The following is a 14,353-nucleotide window of genomic DNA, read 5'->3' as shown; positions in this document are numbered from 1 at the left end:
CCAGCAAGTGGTCAAAGACCGAAAATCCCATTCACTGCATCCATGTTTTCCTCGTGCCAGGCCACGAGTTCCCAATTAACTGTGGGTCGCAGCACGGCTGGAAAAAATCCTTCCGCTTCCAAGCAGGACTTGAACCTGGTACCCTCTGTTTCTCAATCATGGTCTTAGACCATCCCACTATGCCTGCCTGCTCCCCCCGATTGTAAGTTTTTAATTCATGAGAGGTCGATTCGTAACCAGTAAAGGATGACTGCGTGAAAAAGCGATGGTTGGGAAAATGTCACTTTTCACCTAGTTATAAAATAGATAAACAAGTGCTAATTCTGCAACAAATAGTGTGCACCAGAAATTTGAAATTTGTTTGATTAGCATAAAAGAATCTAGAATGCTAAAGCACAATGCAGCAGCAAAGGCGACATAAGATTTTCATACGAAGTCAGCGAAGCAAGGCGAAGAAGCACAGTAGATTAGTCCATCTTGATGCGCTGGTTGGTCATGCGATAAATGACAGTGTCCGAACCCGGATCCATTGTCCACAAGACGTAGGCAATGGCAAGCGTGGACAGAGCAAATATGAGGAAGACCAACAGGAACATGGTGAAGGCCGCTGTCCAGTTCTCAGAGCGGACAAAGGCCAGATTGTATTTGTCAGCATCATCCTAAACAGAGATGAAATCAAGAACAAAGACATGGACAAACGCCAGATTGTATTCGTCTTCATCATCCTACATACAGAGCAAAGACCTGGACAGCACGCTATATTAACCTGCATTGTAAAGCCATTGGCATTGTCAACGCCACGAGCTCTCCACCTGTTCACTCCATTGACGAACTTTTGTAATGAAGATACAGTCGACCTACCCTTATAACGATATTTGCGGCAGACCAAGAAATATTGTTATAAGGCCACCTAGAATTAATTCGTTGTTTCGGGTCACTTCACTCATCCGTACCAGGGTCGGTCGGTCGGGTTTATTTATTTTTTTATTTTTTATTTTAGTTGCGGGCATGTGCATACACGTACAATTGTGCATATCGAATAGCTTTTCTCCATCAAGCCAGTCGATCAAATCTGGCTGTAGTCGATCCAGCGTAGCCATTGTCCCATCAGATCCAGGTCCTCTCCAGGACCAGATATTGGCCTCGCTGGCAAACGAGTCTGACGAGCAGCTCTCACCTTGAAACTTGTCAATGAGCGACGCAGTGGCGGAGCTGATGCTGTTTCAGGAGGACCGACTGCGGATCGGAGATAGAAGACAACGGTTACGTCGTCACCAAGCGCTGCATCCTGTCCCGCTGCTTCTGAGGTCGATGTCTGGATTGCTATTATTTGGGTCGCGAGTGTACATAGTCTAGTCATGCACATTTGCTATAAAAAAACTATAAAAAAATTAAAAATTGCGGTCGGGTGAAAAAAGACGGTCGGTCGGGTGACCCGAAACAACGAATTAATTCTGGGTGGCCTAAGGGGTCGTCCACAATTATCGAACTTTTTTTCACGAAACGAAATAATTTCGTTATGGGATGGGAGGGGGTTGACCAATTTCGTTTCAGAAAAGTTCGATACATGTACATGGCCATAGGAGCAGTTACACACTTGCGGTTTTTGTTGTATATGCATGTATATGTCAACAATTTTTACGTTCTGAGGGGGAGGGAGGGAGGGGTTGGGTCTAAACTAAAATAATTCGTTAGGTGAAAAAAGTTCGATATTTGCGGACGGCCCCTAAGGGTAATATTGTTATAGGGGTAACTGGTTCATTTCATACACATACGTCATAATGCATGGATTTTGTTAATTTTTTACACCCTTCATATCATAAAAACTGACGTACATGCACATTATGTACACAGCAAGGTGCCCGCTGGTGCCCCCATTGTATTTCATCATGTCCCAGTGACTTCAAGTGAAGCTTGCCCTACCTGGATAGTGGGTTCTACATATTCCCTGCTAGATATTGTTATAGAATGGAAAATGTCGATTGGTCAGCCCATTTTGTATCGTTATAGGGGTAATATCGTTATAGCAATCTTTACTTATAAAGAAGATGCACCTGTGACGTGTGTCTGTGTGTCAAGCTCAGGCCATCCTGCGGAGCAGCGCTGCCCTGAGCACGCGAAGCGTGCGAACAGTGTAGCTAGCGGCCGCAGAAGCACTGAGCACGCGAAGCGTGCGAATCGTGTAGCTAGCGGAAGCAGCCACAGAAGCACTGAGCACGCGATCGCGCGAAGCGTGCGAATCGTGTAGCCACCACCACGTGCTGAGCACGCGAAGCGTGCGAACAGTGTAGGTAGCAGACACGATCAGTACGAGTAGCAGTAGCAGCCGCGCGCAGAAGCACTGAGCACGCGAAGCGTGCGAATCATGTAGCCACCTACAGTCCATTCAGAAAAATATGAACTTCTAGCTTTTGGCCATAAATGGGTCAAACGTTGAGTTTTTTTAGAATTTTTTTCTGCAATCCCATATGGAATCCTCTTCCAATTATGTTTCTGAAGTTTTTTTGTCCAAAAAGCAAGCCATAGCAAGAATAGGATTTCGGCCAGGTTTTGCCCCAAAAGCACTGAATTGGGAAAAACCATCAAAATCCAGGCCGTTTGACCCCGCCTGCAACAGTACATTCTGCGGTTCGAACCCCAGTTCAGGCACCCTTTTTGGACCCTTTTTCAAATTTCAAAGTTCGCAGCACTGCACTGTGTACGATGAAATCACGAAAAATCGCCAAATACGGGAGCTCGCCAGAGCCAGGACCCATCTTTTTATGAATGGACTGTAGCCTAGGCCATAGGTAGCACTAGCAGCCGCACAAGCGCTGCGGACCACGTGAACCGTTCTCTGCAAATAGAAACATCTGCAACAAAAGGATACAAAAGATCTGCACTGACTGCACTCTGCATCTGATCTGCAGTGAAGAGCGCATCGCACTTTTGTTCGTTAGTTTATGAATTTTTTGAGCCGCTTCATCCGCCACAACCCTGACCAGCCTCCCGAAGGCGTAACAGACTGAAGAACCTCCCTCACCAGGACTTCAGCGGTCTGGCCACCACCACGTGCTGAGCACGTGTGCTGTTCATGTACTTGCTTCACCCGCATGCCACATTCGGCCAGGCAACGCTGGCCGGGGGTGCTGCTAGTATTGTTATAGAGGTAAGGCATTGTATACACAAGTCAATGGAGTGATTTGGTTTGGCAGAAAAATATCGTTATAGAGGTAATATCGTTTAAGGGTAGGTTGACTGTAGTGGTAAATTGGAGTCCATATCAGTCTATCATTGGCCAGACTCATGGCAATACATAATCTATACTTGGATCACTCACCGAAGTGATGTTGTACAGCACATTGACGGACAAGAGACGTCGCCCAGACACAACTGATGATGCTGCCGCCTCCGATGTTCCGCACACAACCTAAAGACAAGAAAAGTCAAGGAAAGAACAACAAGACCTCAGGGATAGGGTTTCATTTCTCCTCCATTCATCCAAATAGCCAATATGAAACGTTAGGTACTGTTATACTGCATCCGGTGATGCTAAGCATGAAAAGCAGCACGGCATAAAGGTTGTGCGAATGACCTCATCACATACGTACAGGCGTTGTATTGAGTGACACGCATGCACCTGTGAGACCGCAGTTTTGCCACTCAACACAAAACATCTCCAATGATGACGCAATCGCATAGACTAGTCTTACACACCACACAGGACCACACAGGTAGTCAAATTGCTAGTCAAATTGCTAGTCTAAATGCTACTCTCTAAAGGGTAGTCTAAAAGTTAGTTTGAACAGCTAACAGCTGCTCTGAGTCCAAAATCTAGGCTGCAAAAGCTGGTCGAAAGGTTAGTCGAAAAGCACATACCTTGACTGGTGACCCTGAAAGAGCTTCCTGTGCACGCTGGCAAGCCACTTCGTGCGATGCCTGTGACAAGGAAAACGCAGAATTACGAGTTTAATATAAAATACTAACGGCAATATCAACCCTCCCCAGTAGTAGCATGTGCATGAACATAGCAAGATGAAACGTTGATCAGAGCGGTCATCTAACTGCGCGTATTAACCGGATCCTTCAACGTCACTCAATTCAACACAGACAAACAAGTCCTCATCTAGCGTGTGTTACCTGAGCAGACAGATGAATGTGCGGCAGGTCACCCTGGAACGCCGTCATGGTCTGAAACAAAACACAGAAAGGGAGGTTATCAAGCAGCATTAGAACGAGGCATCCTATGCATCCTATTCTTACACAGCATGAAACTTGACACCCATACATCACGGGATGATGAGGAGCAAAACCACAGGGAGAATAGTTAGAACAACGGCTCACAAAGTGTGCACCTCTGTACACAAGCAAACCATTGGCTTCATAGTCACCCTACACTGACTCATCGAGTCGATAACATGTCTTTGTAGTACAACACCTGGCACTGGACAACAGTACCTACCTGGGCTTTCAGATGATCCTTGAGTTGCTTATACAGAGCTGACACATCACCCGCATGCGTCAGGAACTGCTCACTGCACAAATCACAATCATGCATCAGGATCACAACTGTCACATACCAGTGCTACATGAACTGAGTGAGTGCTTCAGACAACAACTTCGTGCTAATCCGGGCACATTCTTAGAAAACAGGAACTGTTGGAATAAGCTTCCGATCAGGTGTGTAGCATGCATGTGATCCCAGATAATAGGACATCCATGGCAGTGCGTAATTGTAAAGTGCTCTAGTTGCTAATAACATGCCGTCCTCCTTACAGATGTTGGTTCCTAGTTGCAGAAGGTCAGGATACCGTACAGGAAGTGAAGATGTTTTGCAAGCAATGTGAGCACTCTTTGCTTGGCAAATACATGCTACGAGATGTGGAGTAACTAACCTGACTATATACAATGTATACAGGGTTCTAGCCAAAGGGGGGGGGGGGGGTGCTGCTGGGAGTGAGGAACAGAAGATGACTGCATGCACTCAGTTGACTGACCATGTTCACAGGGCGCCGAGGGAGAGAGAGCTACCGGCAGAAAACCACAGATGCCGCTGCCGAGCATCAGCAAGTTTCATCTATGCCTTCTGCTAATCGCCCGCCGCTAACAAAGTCTCACTACACATTTGACTTTGTTCACAGCATCAGCTTGCCATGCCATGCATGGCAAAAGTGCACTTGTTTGGTATTTGTAATGAAAGCGTTGGCGAACAGGTGAATTACATCATTGATGGGGCCGAAACCAACAGTTCTGACGGCAAGAAGAGCCATAATCCGAACACAATAATTTCTTTGTTGCATGATTATATATTGCGACTTATGTTGCCGATGAATATGGGAATGTGCGTGCGCAATCCATCTATAAAAATGAATAACCTTCTTGTTCTAAGACCAATGTTGAATTCCAACAACACCGTCCTTCTCTGTGCGTGCTGAACGGTTACACTGGTAGCAGAGGATGGTTTTAACCATGAGGATGATTCGACCTCCGCCGCTCCAACCACCTGACGCGTCACGGTTCACCTGAAGAGTCTCACACTGGGTAACAAGGACCAGCAAAGGAGGTGACCGAAGACGGCGCTTGGCTGAGGAGTAGAGCAACGGAACGACGCGACGTACATCGACTGAAACGTGAGGGAACGGCTACTGACGATGTACGTTCGTACAGCCTACAGGACGAGAGCTCAGCGGATACTGGATGTGACACCACGAGAGACTTGAGGGAATGGCTACGATTGGTTCTTGTACCTGTATGCTGAGCACTCTGGCGCTAGAGCGACGAGCTATCTTAATGTCTGTGGTGCCTCCATTGCACCATGGCTGGTAGCTCGGCCTATTTAGCTCGGCCTATTTAGCTCGTAGCTGTACTGATGAGGCCTGTCTACAGCATTGGGTAATAATCTGTATCAATATCCTGATTTCGAAAAAAAAGTGTCAGCACCGACGCAATCCACACAGTCAAGTAATGCCAATTTAGTAACCGAACGCTTTCGTTCCCTTCTCATCATGGGTATGTACAGGGTTCCATGCGTGGATTGCGTCGGTGCCGACACTTTTTTCGAAATTGGATAAGCCTCCAATTTTTCCTTACAATATCCTGATTATGTTTGTTTTACGCTTATGAGTTATGTTACTGGGCTGGATGTTACTGGGCTGCGTTTACAGCTTGCTTTACAGACATATACACATTTTACTGCAGCTAGTGTTCTGCTAGATGTATATTTTCAGATAGGTAGCCAAGCTAGGGAGATGGAGATGGTGTAAGAGTGTCACAGCTGTTACGCGCCGGCTTACTGTTAGACTAGGGGCCTGTCAGCGCAATGTGCGCGCGCAATCCATCTATAAACGTTAATAACCTTCTTGTTCTAAGAACAATGTCGACTTCCAACAACACCGTCCTTCTGTGCGTGCTGAACGGTTACAGTACTGGTCACTTTAAGGTTTCCGTAACACACTATGGCCAAACTATTGCAATTTACGCATTGCAAAGATTGTTCATGAATATGTGCGATGTTTTTTTGCGAAAACAGTGTTGAAATAAACGTCCGTAACTTTTATGTTGATGGATTTTCATTCGTTTCTATCTGATTCGGACGTTGTCTGGTTACAAGAATCTGGTGATAATAACTCAAAATGCCCCAAAATCGGGATAACGTCCCTTTTCGCGTGCTCTGGCTCAATTATATCTAACGCCACACATGCACATGAACTTGTGGGAACTACATGCCATGTAGTTCCCACAATTTTCAAGTGTATGTATGGCACACCGTCATGGCATACAAGCCATGTGTCGGGACCCTACCTGTCAAAAGCCAGCTCCACCAACTCCACGACGGCATCGTCCTGGTAGAGTTTGGATAGCTCAGTGGCGCACTGCAAACAAAGGAGGCACACCACACAGTCACCACCGACCAGCACACAACAGCCTTGCTATACCGACCCAACACATACATGTACATATGGGGATCATCAATTTTGATGAAACTGTTCCGGTTGTGTCCAATTACATTGAAGACACAGACGGGTGTTGCTGGAACATTGCTATCCACAAAAGGACACACCTTGCCCAGCTATCCAGCTACTGCACATACCTGGGGGATCACACTAGAGAGAATGGCCATTGCTGCTTTCACTTGCGGTGAGTTGCTGCCGAACTCCACGTGAAGATTCTAAGAAGAGAATAGGAGGGAAGATAGACAGAGAGAGCATTCCTTTGGGTTGAAACAAATTCAAACTGAAATGTGATAGCTATGTCTCCAAGAGGGGGCTTTGGCTTCAGATAACAACTGCACTGTACATACAGTCGACTCCACTTATAACGAACTCGCATATGGCGAATTTCGTGATATAGCGAACCCTTGTCCATGTCCCTGTTTGAACCCATACAAAATTGACCCTCTATAGCGAACAGTTTTCGTTTATAACAAACCAAATCTTGTAGGGCCGCATGTAAACCAAGTGCACACATACTGTCATTGGCCACTTGCCAGTCATGACTTGCTGTTCGTATGGTGTGAGTGCATTTCTGTTATAACGAACAGTTCGGCTATAAAAAGAACTAATTCTCCTGTACAATGGTGTTCGTTATATCAGGAGTCGGCTGTACACGATTGTAAAATTATCTTTGGGGGGGGGGGGTGTCACGTGAGCAAAAACGTCCAAAAATGTGACATCACATTTGATACACATCATGGGTGACAATACTAAATTGTTACCAATGCACTAAACCCGGTATTCTGTGCAACCTGCGCTTTGCACACAAGAAGAACAGCAGGCATAGTCAATATGAGGCTGAAATTGGTAAGAATGCTTCAGGTGTGTGCACATAGTTCACACCAGGGAGTAGTAAAATACAGGGAGGTGACACGCCACTAATCGTGATTTTTGATGGGTGCCTCGCGCTTGTTTTTTTTTCTTTCGCAAAAAAAGATGATCTGCTGAATCAATCTTGAGTATTTGTCGAAGAACTAATTCCGTGAAAAGCTCTATCCATCTTATGGAACAGCATTTGTTTTGCTCTTGTGATACATCTGTGTCATCGTCATATGGAAAGGTACCACCTTTCCGAAATTCGTCCCGATCGACGGCATGGAGCAATAGAACGAAGGTGATTTCCTTGAGAACAATACGTGTACGATTGGAGATGAAAAGCGAGTGCACCGATTTCGAAGTCGAAAAAATCTCTAGGACACCACACGATCGGCACTAATTTCTCCTCAGTTGTGATCAACTAGTACTTCTCTACCTTCTTTGTGATGATGAGCATTTCATATTATGGTATGCTAGAGATTCGGGAGTTCACTTTTCGGAATGAAATGTTCCTAAGTATGTCAAGGATTGAAATGCGGGCTACGTCGTCGTAAACAGCTTGTATCGACACAGGAAAAATCTACGGCACGCAGGGATATCTCCCAAAGTGATACCACTCTTGCTGGACTTCTATCCTGACATAGTGGTAGTTTGGTCGAGTACCAAACTTTGTAAAGGCAGACAATTGTTGGAAATTCTCAGCGCTGAATTTCTACGGGCTGCAGTAGGAGTCTCTTTGGCGGTAGGTATTTTACTACTCCCTGATCGAGAGAATCCTGATCCGCGCGCGTGTCACACACTTCGGTACCCATAGTACCCCAATCTCACCCGCCGGGTGAAAACTGTGCTGAGGCAATCGTCAAACTGGCCGTACATGCTCGTGTCACCTCCCTGTATTTTACTACTCCCTGGTTCACACATACCTACAGGCTACAAGCACACATGTACACATACATACCTTCAGCGATGAAATGGTGAGAGTCAGTACATCGGGAATGTTGTCTGCAACAAGACTTGAGTCAGTAGAGAGCTGTATCACAACAACAAATACAAGGGACAACGAGTTGTTTATCATCCCGCTTAAGGTAGAGGATCAGGATTCTAGGGACCTAGACACAATCCATACCATGGCTCGTAAACAGAGAAAGAGACTGCCAACATTCTATGCACAGACTTCGCATCACATATTTAGAAGACTCTGCTTTGACTGAACAAAGCGGCTATTTTCCCTATTCAGGATTGGCAGCGCTAAGAAGCGGCATTGATTGGTCCGGCCTTCCCTTATACATTCATTTAGAGCGCACTCAAGGACCTAGCCACAAATGACCATACCACAGGATGCTCTTCAATAAGCAATAGAAAACATGGGTTGCCGAAAAAGAGGTCCGACCAAGGTCTAACCGATCAGCATGGTGGGTTTACCAGCTGATGGCTGCATGCATGCAACACAATCGCTTACCACTTTGACAATCTGCTTCAGCGATGCCAGTTCAGCCAGAAATGATGCACTTTCCTGCGGACACAATAATAGAGGAAACGACAGGAATGGCATGTGTAAATACACTGCACAAACAGGATTGCCGCATGGATCACCTGACATACACTGCAGAATAGCGTAGTCACTGCACAACTTCCGGAGGCAGATACATAACACAGCGGACGCAAGCACACACGTGCATACCTTGTTGTTCATGCTCAAGATGGGAGCTCCATGCGAGACAATGGCCATGGTGTTACGATCAAACTTGTAACCTAGCAAGACCAACACATCACACAACCATCGCAATGGATCAAGTCTCAGCAACATTCAACTGCAAAGCATTATTAGTTGGACTTGTGCACCCACACATCAACTCCGTGATCGATATAGTATTGGATACATACCTCATCTGACGACAAAAGCAAAAGAGATGATCACCAAACTCCTGGCCTCAACTAACCTGCGGGGAGTTGCAGCGTTGCAAGGTTATCTTGAACCTGCGACACATAAGGAATACACAATACATGACCTCATCATTCCTCAGCACGGGTCACAAGTAAAAGCTTCGGACTCCAGAGCTCTATGACGAGAATATTTTAACACTTCAACTTTCAGCGGTGTATGTGCCAAATACAATGCCGTAGTAGCTAGGCAAATGTCACGTGAATTGAGCGCCAAAATGAATGCAAAATGTTTAATAAGGGACACGTCTGTGGAACACACCAGCAGTAATACCTCAGTTTCATGTTACCTACCTGGTTAGTCGTCATGGCCATTAGGCTGTTTGCTGGCTGTGCTACAACCTTCTGTGTAGCTTGGTCATAGAACATTGAAACACTGTTCTTTCCTCCGGCGCCGGCAGCACTGGCAAGCTTCAAATAGTAAACAGAAGGTGAGCACAGCATTGCAACATAGAATTTAGAGTCAAATGCTGCTAAAGAGAATGTGAATGACATCCCTATATCTGCAACTGATGTGTATCGCAGACTCAAGGCAAGACATATTCCTATGCCCAAAGGGACCGATAATGTTCAAGACACTGGCAAGCAGGAAAAAGGAGCGGCGAGACAGTCCTGATAAAGCCGACATCTCTTGCACAACCGCAGATGAAGCCCCATTTCACGGGCTCAGGTGATGAATGGTGTTGCTGCCCGTTCTCCACTCCCTGAGACCCTGGGCAAGGGTATACCAGTCCATGATTTGTGATCCATCAACATGGCCCCGCCACCGCTTCCGAGTTCCATAGCGTGGCTCTGTCTTCTCCAGTTCACCAGACACAGTTTGGAATGCAAAAGCCTCCATCGATGAACATTGCCCACAATCCAGTTGAACATTTCAAGTTCTCCAGTACTAGCATTCAGAAAACATGTACTTTACAAACTTTGCTGCATCGCCAAGTCCCAGATGTGTTCTTGTCCTCAAGTGCTCTTGTACATCATGTGTTGACACGAATGGCAAACACATTTCCTCATCTTACATGTTCATCAGCTGACATGGACAGGACGAGTGGAGAGCCGTGGAACAGGTCGGAAACGTGAGCTCCAAGACTCTTGCCACCGGCCACTGCGTGCACAGAGAGACTGGCTGGTGCGGTGTGATCCTGCATGCATGCAGCATAGAAAGCATCCACAGAAACAGCATGATCAGCGGTCTTGGCTGGGTACACTTTCACATGGGCTAGGCAATCATAGAAGAGGGTACTTTTTGTTGTTGAGGATGATGTTATTCTACTCTGGGGGGGGGGGGGGGGGGGGGCAACCAGCTATAGTTCTATTACAGGGTACCGAGGGAATTTAGTGCAGATCGCGTTCAGAAATGTACCAGCACAAACAAGCAGATGACAGAAGCATGTCAGTCCATGAACCTGCATATGAAAATGACAAGTACTTCAGACCAGAAGACCTAGTGGCAAGGGGAAGCATAAGCTGCTTCTGTGTCACCCCACATGTGACTCGACCAGCAGTTATTTCAGCTCTGACTTTGAAGAAAAACACAAAATTCAGGTGTAGGAGACGTTCAACTCCACCCACGACAGAATATAAAAAATGGATGTCCACATAGCAACAATGTCACAGAATGCCACTCAGGCCCACCAGGGGCAAACCGCAAACCACTGTGCTAAGCTAACCAAGCACAACTCACCACTTCCACTTTGCTTGTCTGCTGAGCTTCAACTGCAATTGACTCGCCTGTGCATCAGGACACATCCGGAAGCAAAACACAAAAAGGAAAACTGCACATGACCAAGAATGCTGGAGTACCACTAAGCACGGCACAGTAGCAAACTTGAGTGAAATTCACATAATATTATGGCATTCAATCGTTATTCTACACTGAACTATGATCATTCGGTGAGGGAGTAGCTCATACCTGGCTTCACGCCATCAACAACAAACATGATGTTCGACTTTGGGCGGTGGAAGAGGCTGCCAGGTGACAAGCCATCCCATGTCAGAGTCTGCGACAGTACACAGGAGAAATAGACAAACAAGAAAACCGAAGAGCAAGATAAGAAAGCGAGAAGACATGATTCTGGTGCTGGGCTCCTGAAAGAAGACAAGGTCTCCGCTAAAACAAAACCAAAAGAATGGTGGTGGCGGTGGTGGTAGTGGTGGACATGCGACATTGCCATGCGAAGTTCTCCGTAACTGCACGGCCGATTACAGGGCGTAGCACCGGGATTTCAGGTGGTCCGGCCAAATGGGATACTTGACCGGAAATGAACTTTATCGGTGAAAAACCCTTTCTGCACCAATTGGGTGGGTTCACTGTTCAGAAAAAAGGTCCCGCCATGGCCATGATGGGTGCTACTGGCCTGAATTAGTGCCAACGATAGTTTGGCACCTAGTTTCAGCGACCACCAGGTCACAAGGACCTCTTTCTTTTGTCTTTGACACCAAGTGTGATGAATGTTCAAGGATCACCTTGGCTTTAGAAACCACATGCGTAGAGCGACCGTGACGGCCCAGCCTAGCCTACGTGGGTAGTCGCCGAAACCAGGTTTTTCAGGGCCACGCACTTGCAATGCCATGCCCCTCGCCAGGCATTCGGTCTTCCATGTTTACGATACACTGGGTGCATCACTACTGAGTACATACATCGCAAATAACAATTTACCTTGCTCGGTGCCAAACCCAGAGCGAATGCCGACACAGCACCGACTTCCTTGGCGGGCAGCGGCAGCGATGATCCGACAAAGTTGACGTAACCAGGGGCATGCAGCACGGAGAACTTCGAGTCGGTACTGACTGTATTCTGCAAGCACGCGAGAAGAATAAGAGAATAACAGAAAACAGACAATAGGCCTGGTGCCTTCGTACTCTCCGTGTGCGTCGGTGTGTTTCTGCCATACCTCTGACTTGCTAAGGAACAAGCTGCGCTCAGCCCAGCACGAACCTGCACAGCAGAAAGCGAGAAAAACAATTCAAGCACGCAAATATAACTGAGATAGCGCTCCGAAGCGACGCTACCACCGGCAGTTATGGCTCTTACTTATCGTGGCGAGGCATAAAAGAAGACCAAGCTTCGTTGAAAGACCCATTTTTGATTTCCAACTGGCGAAGCCAAGCGACACAAACGTCTTCCTTGGGAGATATTTCGAAATGTGAAGCTTCTTTCTTTATCAGCCGTTTGGCTTTTACTCAGGTCAGGATGTCGTCAGGCACCTGGCTCAGTGACTGCCTCGGTTTCGCTTGGCTGCGTACATGTACATGCGTAGCGTGCCCAAGCGTCGCCATGATTTCTCGTGCGATGACGTCAGGCGCACTGAATTCTACGCGAAATTTTCGTGATTTCGCTCACGTGAACGAGCGATTGGGATCGAGTCTCCCGCCAAACTCACCCGACCCATGTGCCGCGGCAAGATTGTTACTTCGGGTGACCGTTCAAACTGCTGTGGTCGTTTCAAACTCTGTTTTCTTGTTTGGTTCTGGGCTTCTCGTTCTTCGTTCTTCCTCAGTTTGAGATCGCGTCCCGAAAGCCAAGATGGCTAGGAGGCTAGATTATGACGAGGAGAAAGGTTGGCTTAGCTGACTTGGCTTCTTTCCGTCCGGAAAACTGGAATGCTAATGTTTGGGCGGTGCTCTCTCCATTTGAATTTGCTACACAGAGAAATGTAAGAAGTTCCTCAAGGAATTCTACTTGGATGGAGACCAAGGGAAGTCCTTCACCTATGGAGAGCAGCTCGTAAGGCACTGTTTTTTTCATTTCAAACACCGAGATTTGAAGTCAGCTCTGAGTGAGAGAAGAGAAGTTTACAGTGTCAAGTTCGCTGTCATTGTTGTACACTCGGATCACCTCTAAAGAATGTATAGACCCCATGTTCAGTGAGATTGCAACAGTTTAGTTTCAAGTTGTATTTGTTGAAGGTTTGAGATTTCTCCACCTCAGCTATGGCGTGTACTATTATTATTTAAATTTTATCAATGCTGGTCTCTAGACACTCAGACTGCCACATTGTATTCCATGATTACTTGCTTCCCCAAGAACCAAAATTCAACTTCTGAAGGAAAAGAGAAAACATACTGTTGTGGACAAAGAAATCTGGTGGAATGACCGGGTCAGCGCCCTTACTTGCTTAGCGCGTACATGCACTGCGACACTGTAAAAATGGACCGACATTGCTCACGGCCAGCGCCCCGTGGCCACTTGGCTTCTCGACGGATTTCAATGTCCGCAACTGTAGAACGAACTATCCACGGTGCAGTACGACCTGTATTGCATGTCACAGGGGTGTTGTCACGGGAGCAGCCAATTAGCGAGTGCGGGATGTGCTTTGCGATATTTCGCTTGCCGCTCCCTACTCTTGCATGCCGAGTGAATGTTTGGTGCGCAAGCTACGAAACCATTTGCGAATGGAACTGAAGCCACCAGTTTGGAGCTACCAGATCTCCAACCACGACCCCTCACAGAGCATCGCCTTTTACACATGTAGCGCTGTGTGGATCGCCATTGTTCCATACAATGCATGGTGTATAGACACTGCCCTACAGCGACATCATCGGTAGCCATAGGTTATTGTAGCACGGTTGCACATTCTAAAATGTACGTTCCACTCGACGGTGAGTAAGATCCTTTTGGAGTTTGG

General features: G+C 46.7%; 2 protein-coding genes across 2 annotated transcripts in view; one reads left to right on the top strand and one right to left on the bottom strand.

Annotated features, from left to right (window-relative positions):
- Positions 1–233: 233 nt before the first annotated feature.
- Positions 234–12,916, bottom strand: LOC135808384 (renin receptor-like). The gene is made up of 18 exons (XM_065321567.1): positions 12,760–12,916; positions 12,620–12,663; positions 12,385–12,522; positions 11,638–11,725; positions 11,410–11,456; positions 10,745–10,867; positions 10,023–10,139; positions 9,728–9,764; positions 9,469–9,539; positions 9,247–9,300; positions 8,746–8,817; positions 7,070–7,147; positions 6,781–6,851; positions 4,442–4,514; positions 4,120–4,170; positions 3,859–3,918; positions 3,320–3,409; positions 234–659 (listed from the first exon to the last, which is right to left on the bottom strand). Exons 1-18 carry the CDS (start codon positions 12,806–12,808, stop codon positions 468–470), a joined length of 1,455 nt encoding a protein of 484 aa, XP_065177639.1. The 5' UTR covers positions 12,809–12,916; the 3' UTR covers positions 234–467.
- A 216-nt stretch (positions 12,917–13,132) lies between these two features.
- LOC135808383 (DNA replication licensing factor mcm7-B-like) overlaps positions 13,133–14,353 on the top strand; it is an 8,794-nt gene continuing 7,573 nt past the window's right edge. Inside the window, exons 1-2 of the mRNA XM_065321566.1 lie at positions 13,133–13,285; positions 13,376–13,452. Of these exons, the coding sequence (XP_065177638.1) occupies positions 13,252–13,285; positions 13,376–13,452 (111 nt within the window). The 5' untranslated portion in view covers positions 13,133–13,251. The remainder of the gene's footprint in view (positions 13,286–13,375; positions 13,453–14,353) is intronic.

This window comes from Sycon ciliatum, chromosome 2, assembly GCF_964019385.1.
Source record: "Sycon ciliatum chromosome 2, ocSycCili1.1, whole genome shotgun sequence".
Classification (NCBI taxonomy): Eukaryota; Metazoa; Porifera; class Calcarea; order Leucosolenida; family Sycettidae; genus Sycon; species Sycon ciliatum.
The sequence above is the reverse complement of the archived record's forward strand: the minus strand, read 5'-3'. Positions and strand labels throughout refer to the sequence as shown.